The 15,525-nt window shown below is 40.7% G+C and overlaps 2 protein-coding genes across 3 annotated transcripts in view; one reads left to right on the top strand and one right to left on the bottom strand.

Annotated features, from left to right (window-relative positions):
* Positions 1-8,825, bottom strand: part of ptbp3 (polypyrimidine tract binding protein 3) — a 38,667-nt gene extending 29,842 nt beyond the window's left edge. The window contains exon 1 of the mRNA XM_030767409.1: positions 8,794-8,825. The gene's annotated coding sequence lies outside the window, so the exon portion shown is untranslated. The remainder of the gene's footprint in view (positions 1-8,793) is intronic.
* Positions 8,826-10,452: 1,627 nt separating this feature from the next.
* hsdl2 (hydroxysteroid dehydrogenase like 2) lies at positions 10,453-15,442 on the top strand. Of its 2 annotated transcripts, XM_030768370.1 has the most exons (11): positions 10,453-10,574; positions 11,975-12,138; positions 12,234-12,332; positions 12,502-12,616; positions 13,131-13,234; positions 13,344-13,442; positions 13,771-13,965; positions 14,071-14,142; positions 14,301-14,444; positions 14,924-15,052; positions 15,218-15,442. In XM_030768370.1, exons 1-11 carry the CDS (start codon positions 10,558-10,560, stop codon positions 15,331-15,333), a joined length of 1,254 nt encoding a protein of 417 aa, XP_030624230.1. In that variant the 5' UTR covers positions 10,453-10,557; the 3' UTR covers positions 15,334-15,442. The 2 variants fall into 2 exon arrangements, with proteins under 2 accessions (XP_030624230.1, XP_030624231.1); XM_030768371.1 differs by lacking the exons at positions 12,502-12,616; positions 13,131-13,234.
* The last annotated feature ends 83 nt before the right edge of the window (positions 15,443-15,525 follow it).

Raw genomic sequence — 15,525 nt, 5'->3', positions numbered from 1 at the left:
GAGGGGTGAAGGGGTGGTAACTGGGGGGGGGGGGGGGGGGGGGGGGGGGGTGCGAGGCACAGCAGTACAGTAGGAGAACAATGGCCTTCACGACCAGGCTCTCAGCCCTCCTAGCCAAAACACAGCCAGACAGTAGAGACCAAGAGAGTACTAACAATGTGTGGCAGTCAAAATAGAAAAGGGGTGTGCGAGGCTCCACGGCCCAGATATACACCACTCAGTCAGTGGGAGTGAAGGAGCTCCGTGCACTGCCCCTTAAAAACAGCCTCTCTGACATCTCGGGTTAACTCAAGCGGCACTCTGGATACTCTTTCAAAACTTGTTAAAAATGCATTTAAAAAAAAAAGAGCGAAAGAACCACTGCATCATATACTCTATAAAACTGCACACCTGAGGCTCCGTTCCATTCATGAGACCGTCCTGTCCAAAGGACACGCAGGGCCATTACGGCTATCACCATACAAAAGCAAAGTATCTCAGAGAATGGCAGAGACTTTGTGTCAATTAATGATTCCAAAGGGCACTTCATATGCTGCAATGAGACACTAAACTGACCTCCACTTTGACCATCTGTGATGGATGAACTATATCAGGTATAATAGCCTTATACACTTGTGGATCTGTGCTACTGAGGAGGCTGCGAACAGGACCAATCAGGACAAACCTGTACTTGATGGAACCAGAGGAAGACATGAAAGGATTATACCTTACAAATCTCAACCTCAACAGATGGAAGCTCCAGACAACAAAAAAATTGCCGAGATCCATTGATGCATGTCGGGTTCAGATAACAGAATATCTTGAAGTCCACAGCACGTTTAAAAGTCGAACTGTAAAAGCTCTGTGGGAACTTGCCTATGACACGGTGTGAAGGGGTAAAAGAAATAACAGGATTTCATAGTCATATGATTGTGGCATTCTTCACAGAATTAACTGAACACAAAAGGAAATGGTCACAAGAAAAAGTTTGATGCAGGCAAAAAAGCCCCTTCAAAAGTGACTCGTTGACAATATGAGATGCAGAGAGAGAAGAGATATTTCACTGGGCGCAGTGTATGAAAAGACCCAGACCATTTTTATTCATTAATTTGGCTTTTTCAGTTTTACCAGAGTCCCTGCAGTATGGTGTCAATGGCCTGTCTGTATTGGCTGGAAAAATCTGATTGCATCAGCACAGAGACTATGTGCCTCCGTTTAAATAACTCAGGGGTGACAGCATCTCTCTTTGACTTTATGCCATGTTTTCTTGGCAAAAGCCATGAAAAGCAGCAATTCAAAAACCCTGCCAAAAAAGGAGAAAAAATATGTTGACAGGATTTCTCCCATCATTTAACAATTCCTCTGTTTTATAATCTGCACTAGCTTTAAAATAATCTACCCTTTACCAAAATGCATTACACGACTTAAATTTACCTTCACGCATGACTGAATGTTCACACTTCTCCCCCCGAATGCTTAGAAAATCATGGGGTGCACTCTCTTAAAGAAAGAATGGGACATATGAAATCAATATTTAATTCTTTGAGGTTGAGAAGCATGTTGAAAGCTACGGGTAACAAGAGAGCCTGTTTGAGGGCTCACACATGATGCCACAGTCAACAAAGTAGCATCTGTTCGCCTAAGCCTGGCAGGCTGAGAGAACTTGTGCTGAGGGGGTGTGTCTGGCGTGGCCGCCACTCTAAATCCAGATAACCCTGTAATTTACACTGAGGTTGCGCTAGCTACATACTTTAGCTCTGCTGCATGCCCAAGGCTGTCTCCAGTCATAGTGAACACAAGCACTGAAGAGGCCTTTCTCCCCAGTCACCCAGAAAGACTGAGGCAGGCAGCAGCCTGATGAGCTTTTGCAGCAAAAGAGAAAAAGGCTATTCATTCAATAACATGAAACAGATGGAAATGGAACAAACTATTCTCTATGCACTGACTCCTGAAAATGCTTTTCACTGCCTAAACTGGCCCACACAATACACTTTTAAGACAATCTTAGCTGAACAGCTTTAAGAAACCAAATTCTGAGCTATAAGGGCTATAGCCTCACAGAGTAAGCAATGAAACTAACCTCCAACATGTCATGAATGAGGCAGCTGAAAAAAAAGAAGAAAATCCTTCTCTAAACACGCTCATTTCGTAAAGTGAAATATTTCTCCTTCCTTTTACATGTGCTGTGATCAGCGCTGGGTGCTTAACACGTGCTATGACTAGTGTTGTAAGTCGTGAATGAAAACAGTGCTGCTTTAAACCACATCCAGTGGGACATTAGGCCTTATGGCTAAAGAACCAAAAGTGTTACCTTCTCAAACAGCTATCGTATTCATTACCATACCTTATGGTCCTGTGGGAAGGGAGCTCCAAACACACACTTCCGCATTGGGGGTGGTAGATGAATGACAGGAAACAAGGGATTCTGCCAAACTTCAACCACACTGCTTCTTCTAATCTTCTGCCCAAACATTTAGAAACGCCACTGAAAAACTGGGTCTAAATCAGCCTTGGCATGCACAGCCTCTCACTGTTATGCAGAGCACCGAGTGAAGAAGAACCCAATGTATACCTCACAGATGCACTGAGGCTGTTTTACGCAAGTCTGTTATATAAAAAGTGGTTAACCCTATCACAACAACTCTGCCTTCGATTTCTTATTTCCCCTTCAACAAAACAATTTAAAATAAAAGGGGAAACACGCATGTGTTTCCTCCTTGTACCGTGTGAAATCTTGCGAGCCATTTGTGGCCTTTCTGCCAAAACGGGGAAATTACTAGGGAAAAAAGGCTACATTTTCTCTTCTTTCTTTTCGTGTCTGTTAACTGAATGAGAAAAATGACCAAGGCATTCTCATAGCCAAAAAAAATGATGAGAAAACCCAACATCACTATTAAGTTCCAGAGAAGATTGCTTCATTTCAAGATGCAAAGATCAATCGGATCCAAGTCTTAACCAAACCCATTAATCTAATGAGCCTACCAAAGTCATGGATGCAGAGAGAACCTTAAAGGAGTAGAACCAGCATAGGTTGTGATGTCAGGGAGGTGGCAAGGATGACTCACTCACACTGAACGCCACATTCCACTCTCCCCCTCTTGTGCTGTATACACCAGGAAGTGAAATGGACGAAAACAAGGAAACACACCACATAGTTTCCTGAAGGAAAGGCAGCAGCCATTACAACTGAGCTGAAAATGGCCCCCTGTGTCAGTGATCGTTATCAGAGCCTGCAGTTCAATTAGGCCTGTGCATCTTAACTTACATATGTGAAACACAGAAGTGACAAATCCAAGCTTTAAGTTCCAGACACAAATCATCCTGAGGGAAAACATGCTTTTTCCTCTGGGTAAAATTTCACAAAACACGGTAACAATTTATACTCCTCACCACCTTGTGCCCCTCATCGGTCAACGTGCTCAATCCCATTGTGTGGAAAATCTAGAGTAGTTATTTGGATTATCACCAACGCTGTAAGAACTCATAATGAACGACTTATCCAAGGCTGGCCGACATTGTGAAAAACAAAGTGTAAAAAGGCTCACCTCAACATTAAAGGGCTTCTGCTGCCTCCTTAAAAACACAAACACAGTGGAGCTCAAAGTCTTGTGATCAAGCACTGACAATTAGCGGAACGGTAGACGAACAACCGAAGAGAAAAACATGAGCATTCCTTCACCGAGTCTACACAGTACGATCCAACGCGACAACATGTACAACAGAGAGGAACGGTGGATACTTGAGCAAAGCATATCCATATGGTAGGCACATGAGTGGGCGAACATGTCGCCTTTTGCGTCATGTTAAAACACTGAAAACTTAATTAGAAAAAAAAAAAACAAATGGATCTGAAAGTCACCTAGGAGAAAAGCATATAACCAGCCTCATATGAAATGTTGTCTTTTCCCAAAAAAGGCCACATAATTTCACTGAGAACTAGTTTTTCATTGGAATGTGACATTTAGTGAGATTTTTTAAGAAAGCTAATCACAAAGCCATAAGCAATAATTAGCGTCAAGGAGTACATTGAGGGGTGAACAGTTCTAAACATATGACTGAAAGCAGTGCAAGACTCACAAAAGCTAGTGACATTTGAGGAGGAGGGGGGATTACAGCTCATGTCACACAAACCTTTGAAGAGAACAAATGAATACAACAATCTAACAAAAAGCACAATGGAACCAGCATACAGAAAATTCAACTGTTGCCATAGGGTCCATGTGAATCCTCATTTACAGAAAACTGCTACGGTAGAACTTAGATACTGACAAGATGATGTGGGAATTTAAACTTAAAATCTTTCCAAATAAACAAAGAAAGGCATAAATCACACAGAGTCTGTCTCATCTTCCTACCAAATAGTGTAATCCAGGGTCTGCTCAAAACCTCCTCCAGCAGAGTTCCCAGCCACGAGGGGGTGGGCATCACATGAACATGTTTTCCTCTCAATAGCCCTGGGCCATAATAAAATAAGACTTCAACAGAGAAGAGTGCATTTCCCCTTCCCTGCTGCATTCCACTAGCCTTGGGTTTATATCTTTTATATTTGGGTTTTGTCCTTTCTCAACTCTGGTGATGCACATTACAAATGACTCAGTACATTTTTGTTTTCAGAGTTTCATATATCCTAGTAAATGTACGACTGAAGGTTCAGCGCCTTTTTAGAACAGACTGACAGCAGACTGGTAGATAAGTAACTTAAGAAGTGTGAAATAACAGTGAATCAATGGATATCGTGGATGACCAATCACTGCTAATCACAGGTTTCTATATGCCCCTACTGAACAGATATACTACACTGCTTTCCATGGATTTGGGAGTCTGGTGACTGACTTTCTACAGTGGCTCTAATGTAGCTGGACCAAAACATGAGTAATTTTGGTTAAATGTCACATCGACTGCATCTCAGTTTGATTTCAATAATTGTATGATATTATATGTCAGCCACTATATGTAGTTCAACAGAATGGTAACTATTCTTGAGGTTAAGGTCATGCAGGAACAGTAGCTATAAACATGGACACGGGGAAAAGAAAAAAGGACCATGATCAGTGGCTGGTCAGCATGGCTCCAATACACCAGTCACAGGTGACATTACTGTTCGTGCTTGCGCAAATAATGCTATAATGTTAATGAGTATATAGTGTTAGTAAATCTCTGTTCTGTAGCTCTCGCATATATAAATGATAATAAATGATGGTCATGATCTGATAGATTAATAGCTAATAGACATGGCGGTGTATCAACTCACCACTGTAAGGTATGTTGTAAAACATTATGACGTTACCAAATATAGGTTCTGTGTAGACAGCTGCACAGGCATGCTGCCTAATCAGGAAGCGTCTCACTAATTGCATTTCACATCATTTCTGTGACCTCTCCATGTGGACTGCAAAACTGAAAATTTCATCTCAGTCTGCACAGTTTATTTCACCATCAAATGATCAAAAAGTAGGAATCAGAATTATATTTTGTGGCTCCATTTGGCTTCTACATCCGAGAAAAATGACATTACAGCATGTAAGCAGATAAAGAAACATACAATAAATAATTAAAAACCACAGCATTTTGACTACATGTTCAAAAAATGTAATCTTTTGAAATCTTGCTGGTGTCTAAATAATTAGTGAGCTGTGACACACAAATGAGGAAGGCCATCATTACACACCAGTTTAGTCTGCTTTCAAACCAATAAAAGGCCATGCCACACACACTTCCCTTTTCCAACTTTTCAGAACTTCTCTCTCATAATGCAAGGTACCACATACATGTTAGTCACTTAGGTTCTTTCACAGTTTGACGTCTTCGAAACTTCATTGCCAAAGATAATTATATACGGAACCTTCATTTTTTTTGTTATTGAGGTGTCTAATGGATTTTAGTGCTCGAGGATTCATGTATGCATGACCGCTTTTGGCAGTGGAATTTTACAAGCACCACCGTCTGTATACGCTCCTCTGTCAGCAGGGACTGTCTACTCGACTTTCAGATCCTTGTTTAAGTTTCATAATTGAATTTAAAACAACAAAAATAACAACACAGTTTCTTCACAGTTTGCAAAACTAACTGTTCGGAGGCCCCATAATGTTCCCTTGATACTGGGAAGTTGCTTCTGACCGGAATCAGAACAACAATTGGTAAACTAGGCTAAAAATCACCTGTGATTTCTCTCACTCAGTTTGGGATCCACTTCACACAAAAAGCACAATTTACCATCAAATGATTCATCTTTTCAAATGGCAGATAAAAAATCATCAGAAGTAAAGCAGATAGCTCAATAACCATACTGTATCCTCACTTTTAGAAGAACCTGCTACATGCTCATTTAACCAAAAGATTCTTAAACTCCTGTCATCAGAAATCAAGAACCAAATCAAGACCATTTATAAAAGGTGTACATTTCATTTACAGTGAAGAAAGGTGAGTTCAATTAAAATGGGCATCACTAAACGGCATATCCACAACAACTCCCTATTGTCAGCCAAAGTCTGGCTACCTCTGTGGTGTGCTACATCCCAATTTATATCAAAGTTCCATGATTTTATTTTTATTTTAGTGATAAAAAAAATCGCGTTAAAAACTGTTAGTTCTGAGTAGCTTCAAATCATTGTAATAATCTGTGAATTTTAACCATGTAAGTATGATACAGTACTACTGTGAAAATGTAATGATATAAACCTATATGAAGATCACATTGTTCATACTTGGGTAGGTATTACATTAACGCACATTTAATATTATAAGCGATCTAATGAAAAGACAATCTGAACACACGTACAGTATGTACAGGACTGTAGTTTCTCCTCTTTCACCTCATTTATGAGCTAAGGGCACTGGTTTTGGTGAGGACTGGTTTGGCCAGTTTACATAACCGGGAAGAAGGGGTCATGTGCACCTTGGTCACACTTTCCACAAAACCAAACTTTTCACTTGTCCAAAAGACAATGACGACTGTACATATTAATATGCAATGTAACGAAAAGCACGACGAAACTGCGCTCTCTTCTGAAAATCAGTAGTTTTATGGTAAATGCAAATGTAACGGACCAATATTATAATTTATGTCCATAATTTATGTCTTATCTACATTTCTAGGAGCATGAGCACAGAACCACAAACAACAGGAGTTACTTGGATGGAACCAACAATAACTTACTGTGGGAACAATAGCGCAACAATCATTAATGTACTTTCCCATCGCTATTGCAATTCAACATATTCAAACTGCACTTGGTATTGTAGTAACTACTCGAATCAGATAATAGCTGTCTAGTTCCTCTTTATAACATGATAGTTATTTACGTGACGTGTAAAAACAATGCATATCAAATGGATCGAGAGCTGCTGTACAGTACGTCCAAACAAACCAGATTATTGCACCGCTTCATGTTTGTCCATGTGAGATTTCATGTAGAAGCTGCGGGGCCGTGGAAATCCCCTAGGACTACGGGACAAACATGACCACCATAAGAGTCTAGTTTTAGTTCAGCGAAAACATCGAAGAATAACACGAACAAGTCATGGAGCTTCCCCAGTGACAGGGCACTACACATCCTCTATTATAGCCATATGAAATAAGTCGAAGTCAAATGGAAATACGATAAACCATGACTGTCACTGGGCGAAGACTGTCGCTTATCCTTTGTTCTGTTCAGGCAGTGTGACACACAAGCAAGTTTCAGAAGCTTTGAAATCTCAGTGGCAGGCATCACCTATATGTAACAATATCAAACCGTGAAAGTTAACATGCGGGGGTAAAAAGCATGCCGATGAAAGAAATCAGTTTAACATAACCACTGAAACTGATAAATCCTTTCCGGTCGACAATATTCTCTCAAGATGTTTTATTCACCTAGCCGCGCGATTACTACGGGGATTTACCTGTGTGGAGGCAAAGTTCACAGTGTACATTTGTGTAGCCTATCTAAAAAATGTGCAACTGCAATGAAACACCGATGAACTCTCGACTTAGAATAACACAAAAAATCTAAGTAAACACTAAAATATTGCCTCTGCGCAAACCAGCCCCCCGCCCACATTTCACGCAGCTCTTCCCACGCACACGAGTTGTAAACAGTGATCTTGTTACCTCATCCAGTTTTAAATTTAGGTAAGAACATAAAGGTGTATGTAATTACTCAGTTTAATTATACTGTTTTTGCAGTACCACGCGTTATTTAGTTAACGGGGACTACTTCAAGCCCGAGCGCTGTTTTCGTGATAGTCGTTTTAATAGAAACGCCCCTTAATATTTTTAAAATGGCAGCACTAGAAGGTATCTGAACACTTTATATTTCACAATTTGCCCTACCCTTGGTAAACTGGTTAGCTTTGTTTTACAACAGAATAAACATTCTAAAACCGTATGTACATCCGAGCATAGAAATTGAGAGGGGGCTCTAGAATTCAGATTACGAATTCGAATCATCGCCACTTCCTTGTAGGCTGTCTGACTTTGATTATAAAATTTGAACTCCAGAACGCCCAAATCAATGAGAACGCATTTAAAGATGCAAAGCATTCCCAGACAAGTGGTTTGTATAATTTTTAGATATTAGCCTACAAGGCAACATGAAAATGTCGCTCATAATTTACGAGACGAGATACAGAAAACTAACAAGATGTTTCTAAAAAGAACCAACACCGAAGCAAGCGGTGCAGTTTTTATATTTCCTTGTGTCTGTCTCATTTACTGACATCCCGTCACGTTTGATATTATACTCGCATATTAAGCACGTTATAACAAGACCACGAACTGTCTAAACCTTAGAAGTGTTTGGGGCAATAATTTAAAAGAAACGAAAAGTCACCTACCCATCCATTGCACAAAGGAAACAGTGGTGAAGTGAAACGACAGTGTAGGCTCAGGAAAATGAAGAAATAGGTCTGGGTGTTGTTACTACAGCCCGTCTCCTCAATACAATTTCACTCTCTTAAGCACAAAGGCACACTTCCTGCTACTGACGTGAACACAGAAATACACAGGCATGTACAGACGCCTCTCCATACAAAATGGCCTCCCCTTTCAAAAGACACACCTTTCAAGAATTGCAAAACGCGTGGTGTAGCTAGAGAAGGGGATCATTACGGATCTGGTGCGCTGAAATGCACTTAATGTATGAGCCTTCAGCATCCCCATTTTCTTATAAGTAAGCCCAGGGCTAAAACGGTGGATTTGGCTCATGGATGTTGTTGAGGTTGAGAATCAGACCTGTAGCATGAGGACCTATACTTTAGTGGATGATACGGCCCCAAGTGCGTTGATCTCACAAATGGGTTTGCTCAGCACTGAACAAATTATTAAACCTATGGAACTTAAACATAAAAATACCCATTAAATACACACCTTGTTAACAGAACAAAACCTAATTTTGAAAGGCTTGCCACAGAGGTAAATATGCCGGACAATGTATTTAATACATAAATGAGTTAAAATTTTCACTGGTCTGATTAACAAGCTACGACTGCAAAGTCGATTTTTTTAAATAGTGTTGCTGATTTTACCTTTAAGTTGTATCGATATCTGCCTGGTAATTTAATAGTGGGAAATGCACTTCCCCCCACAGTATGTCTATTCTTGCAGAGTCAGAGTATGCATCAGGCAGGGTAATATCTCTCTAGCACCCTGAAGCATGTGGAAACTTGTTGCGCCAGTTTGACTAGTTTTACTGCAGTCTTGTAGACACAGGTAGCGTGCGGTCTATTCATATCTTGTTTGACACCCCTCCCCTCCCGTCTCCCGTGTGTGGGGGTCTTTGCGTGAGTGTGTTTCTATATGTTGTGAGGAAGAGGGCATCAAATCACATAAGAATTGATCACTTCCACTTGAGATAAGAACAAATATTTTAAAAACATTTTGTCTTGTGGTCTTCCTCCGTTCTTTGGCACTTTGTAAGTATGTCCGCTCTGTCAACCAGCTAAATACATAAAGCTGTGCGGGTTGAATCGTCGCCTAACATTATTGGACGATCATAGAACATGCATTTAGGTACATCATTCTTGCCATGGAAGACAGCCGACTCATTGTATTCTCTGGAGACTTACGATTTTATCACCCATAAAGGTGTTTGGCATTGGTTTAAAAGAATACAGAGAGACACTGATTATTGAGTTAAGATTTACAGTTTTTGCATAGAACAGTCCATTCTGTACCTTCAGGAGACCAGAGGGCGCTGGTGGGACGTAAACCAAGGGAAGTCTAGGGAAATACATCTATTTATACGACGCTTTTCAAAACTACAAATTTAACATGAAGAACACATCTCAGATTGCTTTTCGTATGTGTCAGAAATAATTCGGTGCACATGGACTTGAAAATTAGAGAGAAATAGTGGCAGATAAAATATAAAACGCTTCCACTCTTGCACAGAATAAAGGCTCACACGAAGACAGGACCCTTTAACCGGAAGTAAAATTGGTTTGTTGTCTGGAGAGGGAGAAAACAGTTCTCACTAGGGTAAAGGTTAACTCCTCTTCACTGACGTTGATCTGCACTGTGCCTTACTAAGCTAGGGAGCTTTATTCAGTTCATAGACTTATATTAAAGTTTGTCTTATTTGAAAATCTGCAGAGATAACCATGCTGCAGAATACAGGGTAAGTCTTGCGCGTTTTACCGCTGAATTTGTAAATCTGTTTGTTCAATTGTATGTCTCTTGCTGAGCTAGTTTCACTGTGTTAGTCAATTGACGACACATAAAGCTTGTGTGTACCAGTTAAATGGCCGTACAACAATTTAAATAAAGCACCAGTAAGAGCCTGAGCAGATTTCCCATGTTCTGTGAACAAGTCTGAGAAGACAATACATCGGTGTTCTTACGGAATATAACAAAAGGAAGGTATAGCGCTTTAAAGATATTCTTGGAGTTAACATATGACATTTATCGGTTTGGAAATTGCTTGCGCGCGACCTTTACCCTATATTTGCACCATTCATGACATAAACTGCGGTCAGAATCAGTTCACGGCTAGGTTCGAATCCCGGCCGTCCCAGGTCCTTTCTGTGTGGAGTTGCAAAGACATGCATGCTAGAAATAGTACTTCTGTTAGTGACCTTGAGCAAGGCACTGGCAAAAAGACCTGGGTCTTTTTCTAACCACTTTTCCTTGACCTCGATGGAAAATGTCATGAGGTTAAGGAGATACGTGAAGGAGAATTCAAAAGTACTTAGGAAAAGACAACCGCAGTGCCAAGAGAATCTGACTGCACTTACAAATGCCTACGTAATTACGCGACGACGGATGTTATAGACGTGGGTCTGCCGTGGTGAAACTACAACTGTACACGATCCGCCCCGGCTGCCCGATCTGTTCTGCACATGCGCGCGCTTGCGCAAAAGTCAACTAACCTTATCCCCAACCCTAACCCTAACCCTAATCGTCAGCGCGCACATGTGCAGAGTTTCAAATATGTTGAATTAAAAACATCATCTGGCTAAAAATGTCGCTGCCGCAGGGAATTGTAGGACGGCATTATCTCCTTTCGTAAAGGATGGTCCAGTGTACCCTATGCTAAAGGAGATAAGAAAGGAAGCATTGAAGCACCTTTCCTTAGCATTTAGAGAATTTGACCAGCTCCTATCATGGCTGCCACTTACATACTTCTGGGTCATTTCACTCAGTTAGGAAAAGACTGTCCGACCGCAGCCTTGGAGTTGGTCCCTGGGCGCCGGCAGCAGCGGGTGCCCGCTGCTCCTGGCTCATAGTGTGTGTGTGCTCACTGGTGTTAGGATGGTTTACTGGTGTTAGGCTGCATTTCACTGCTCACAGCTCAGTGTGTGTGTGACAAATAAAGTACTGCTTTTTCTTCTTCAGTTACTATGTCCTCAACCACATATACCAGTCAGAAATTTAATCAGTTAACCACTAGTGTGTTGAGAACATTATTTCTTTTAAAAGAAAATAATTACATGTTTTTGTATCATATGAGACTTTGACCTAGACTTCAGTTTTGTTTATTACCAGATCCTGACATGTCATTTTGTACATTGATTTCAGAAAATTAGCAGGATGCACTATGTTCATCACAGGAGCGAGTCGGGGCATTGGAAAAGCAATTGCCCTCAAAGCTGCCAAAGACGGTGCAAATGTAGTTATAGCAGCCAAAACTGCGGAAGCCCACCCCAAACTGCCTGGTACCATTTACACAGCTGCTGAAGAAAGTAAGAGTTGGTGAAAACACCTCTTCATTCTTATTTGTGTGCCCTAAGAAGGACTGCACATACATATGCCAATCTGATTTCTCGTTATTTTTCAGTCGAAGCAGCGGGAGGAAAGGCCCTGCCTTGTATAGTTGACGTACGAGATGAGAAACAGATTAATGATGCAGTGGAGCAGGCAGTGCAAAAGTTTGGGGGTGAGTGAAAGTTCTTCAAGTCATGGTATTCTTTTGTTCGCTTTAATTTGTTGGAAGTGGTGGTCAGACTCTTGTAATGTTTTTAGGAACAGATCATTTTATCTGTGCAAAATCTGTTTCCTGAAATGAAATGTATTTAATTTCCCTTTCTTTGATCGCCACCGATTAGGGATCGACATTTTGGTAAACAATGCTAGCGCCATCAACTTGACAGGGACTTTGGAGACGCCCATGAAAAAGGTGGACCTTATGCTGGGCATCAACCTCAGAGGAACATACCTGACGTAAGCAAAAGTCATTTACTGAAGTCAAAACCTTGGAAATACAAGGTGTATTCTGATCATATTCCCGCAGCATAATTGTGTATTTAATTTGTACCTTTGTATGGTGATATGATCATTGTTTATAGTTAAAAACAGAATACACAAGTTTTTCACTGTATTTCCACACTGAAGCTGGCAGTGCACATGTGGATGATGACAATGAGACAAATCTTTGGCCTATTTTTACAGGAACATAAACATGTTTTAGCTGTCTAATGGTTTAGCAGTGGTTTTGTGTTCCTTTTTTAGTCATTTTGCTGGTTCATGTTTCATGTTAACTGACCCTTTTTTTGATGTTTTCATGCCTGGCTATGCAAGTACATATTTACACACATGTATGGTCTACTTTCATTCAGTTTGTCCTGTTCCTTCATATTCTAACTCATTGGGATCTGTTTGCATTTTTTTCTTGACTCCTTAAACAATGGATTTGTGGATCTGTCACTCTGATGTCTATTCATTCTTGTTCCTTCAGGTCGAAACTGTGCCTTCCACATCTCCTGAAGAGTAAAAATCCTCATATCCTGAACATAAGCCCACCTCTCAATCTAAAACCCATCTGGTTCAAAAATCACACTGGTGAGCTTTTTCCTCAAGCCTATCTATTTATCTAGTGTATCAGAAACAGTTATGCATAACTGTGTGAATTAAAACATTGTCGTCATTCTTCTCCTGAATGTACACATAGCATACACCATGGCTAAGTATGGGATGTCTATGTGTGTACTTGGAATGGCAGAGGAATTCAGAGGATCTGTCGCAGTGAATGCTCTTTGGCCCAAGACAGGTGAGTCAAGGTGACTGATCTCCAGAAATAACAATAACTAATATATTATAAACAATATGTCTGTGATGAAATTATGCAATGGGTTATAAATAAGTAGCCATGTCATGTGGTTTTATGTGCATGGTTGTAATGGGAACCCCTAATAAACTGGTTGGACTGCCACCAGGACTTTTACCCTAATACTGAGCCCTGGTTCACTTCAAACATCATTTACAGACATCAATGATGACATCACCTATCACTTAATTATGCATTTTGTGGTAAGCACAGTGTGCATTTCTCTATGAGAGACTAATCATTGGTTCTATTCATTACTGGTGTTCTCCAGCAATCCAGACAGCTGCTATGGATATGCTTGGAGGTTCTGGAGTGGGTAAACAGTGCAGGAAGGTGGAAATCATGGCTGATGCTGCTTATGCCATCTTCAACAAACCCCTCGGCTACACTGGACACTTTGCCATTGACGAGGACATCCTCAAAAAGGAGGGGATTCAAGACTTCGACATATATGCAGTCGAACCAGGTTTGGGACTGCGCATGTCAATGATGTAGCGCCTGTAATGTCTTCAGTGTGTGAATCCTTAAGAGAAGTGTCACTCTGTTCCACCTGTATAACCTCTCCTCTCAGGGCACCCATTGCTTCCTGACTTCTTCTTGGATGATGAGCCTGAGGAGCTTGTGAAGAAAATGGAGGATCATGGTGAGTGTAGTAACCATGCTACAAGATTCCTGAGACTCCTTTTTTTTTTTTGATCACCAAGTATTAGGTTTTACAGAAAGAAATGTACTGCATGTGAATGCCTGTGTATGTAAGAGCTTGTGTCATAAAACACCACATTAATCCTCACTTTTTCCTAGGTGCCAACCCCATTTTCAAGAGTGGTAAAACTTCGGAATCCTCATCCAGTGGACCCATTGCCGAAACATTCAATGTGATTAAAGGGATCCTCAGCCCAGATATTGTCAAAAGTACTCAGGGAGTCTACAAGTTTGATTTGTCAGGTATGTCTTATTACTGTCACTTAGTCAACTAGTCTTATACAGTTAATTGCAAAATAAAGGAAGCAGATACTGGACTGAAAGTATGTTGATAGGTAGTTCCTGAGTTAAGCTATTTATATCCCATCTAGCTTAGGCTTGTATAAGAATGATGGGCATGCCCATTCATCCATTACTTTGGTTTCTGTGGTTGGAGTAAGAGATCTGAGAGACTTTCAAAGAGGTGTGATTGGAGTACGTAGTTAGGTTTCGTGCTACTGCAGACTGTGTTTGAGAGAGTCAGCTGTTCACAAAACTCTCACCCGCATATGTCACCAACATAAAATATGCCATGGATATCTAATTTTCCAAATGTCAGTCCAGTTGAGCACTAATGGCTGTCTGTGAATTGGTACCCAACTGTGATGTCTAATGTAATAGGAAGTGCTTTGTTGTAGCATGAAACTAAGCAAATGTTACTCTTTGTCTTCTATGTCTTCTAGGTGAGCATTCTGGAGTGTGGTACATTGACTTGAAGAATGATGCAGGCAGTGCAGGCATGGGTGAGCCTCCAGTCAAAGCTGATGTTGTCATGAGCATGGATAGTGGAGACTTCATCAAAATGTTCGCAGGTATGGAACAGAGAAAACAATACACACTATGAAACACAAATTTCAGAGTATATTCTGTTTATCGCACATGTGGCTGAGTTGATTAACCAAGTGCTTCTAAGTTCTTACACAAATTTTGTTAAGTGAGTGACTACTTTAAATATTGATAAACCTCCCAATCAACAGGCAAATTGAAGCCAACCATGGCATTCATGTCTGGAAAGCTGAAGATCAAAGGAGATATGACCCTTGCCATAAAAATGGAGAAGATGATGTCCATGATGAAAAAGTCCAAGCTGTAAATAACATGAGCTGCCTTAATGTTTTTTTCCCTTGAAATATGTGTGATGATTTTTTGTAAACCACAATTTATAATAAAGTAGTTCCAGCTGCTACTAATTTTCACCTCAATCCGTGAATTTTCCTCTCTGGCTCTTTCTGCCTTTCTCACTATCTCCACACACACACACACACACACACACACACACACATAA

The sequence above is a fragment of the Chanos chanos genome, chromosome 3 (assembly GCF_902362185.1).
Source record: "Chanos chanos chromosome 3, fChaCha1.1, whole genome shotgun sequence".
NCBI classification, from domain to species: domain Eukaryota; kingdom Metazoa; phylum Chordata; class Actinopteri; order Gonorynchiformes; family Chanidae; genus Chanos; species Chanos chanos.
This window is presented reverse-complemented; position numbering and strand designations above follow the sequence as displayed.

What these genes read in the sequence shown, in the direction of transcription:
- hsdl2 (XM_030768370.1), top strand. An exon ending in GGCAGTGCAAAAGTTTGGGG is followed by an intron (nt 12,333 to 12,501) that starts GTGAGTGAAAGT and finishes GCCACCGATTAG; the next exon opens with GGATCGACATTTTGGTAAAC. An exon ending in CATATATGCAGTCGAACCAG is followed by an intron (nt 13,966 to 14,070) that starts GTTTGGGACTGC and finishes CTCTCCTCTCAG; the next exon opens with GGCACCCATTGCTTCCTGAC.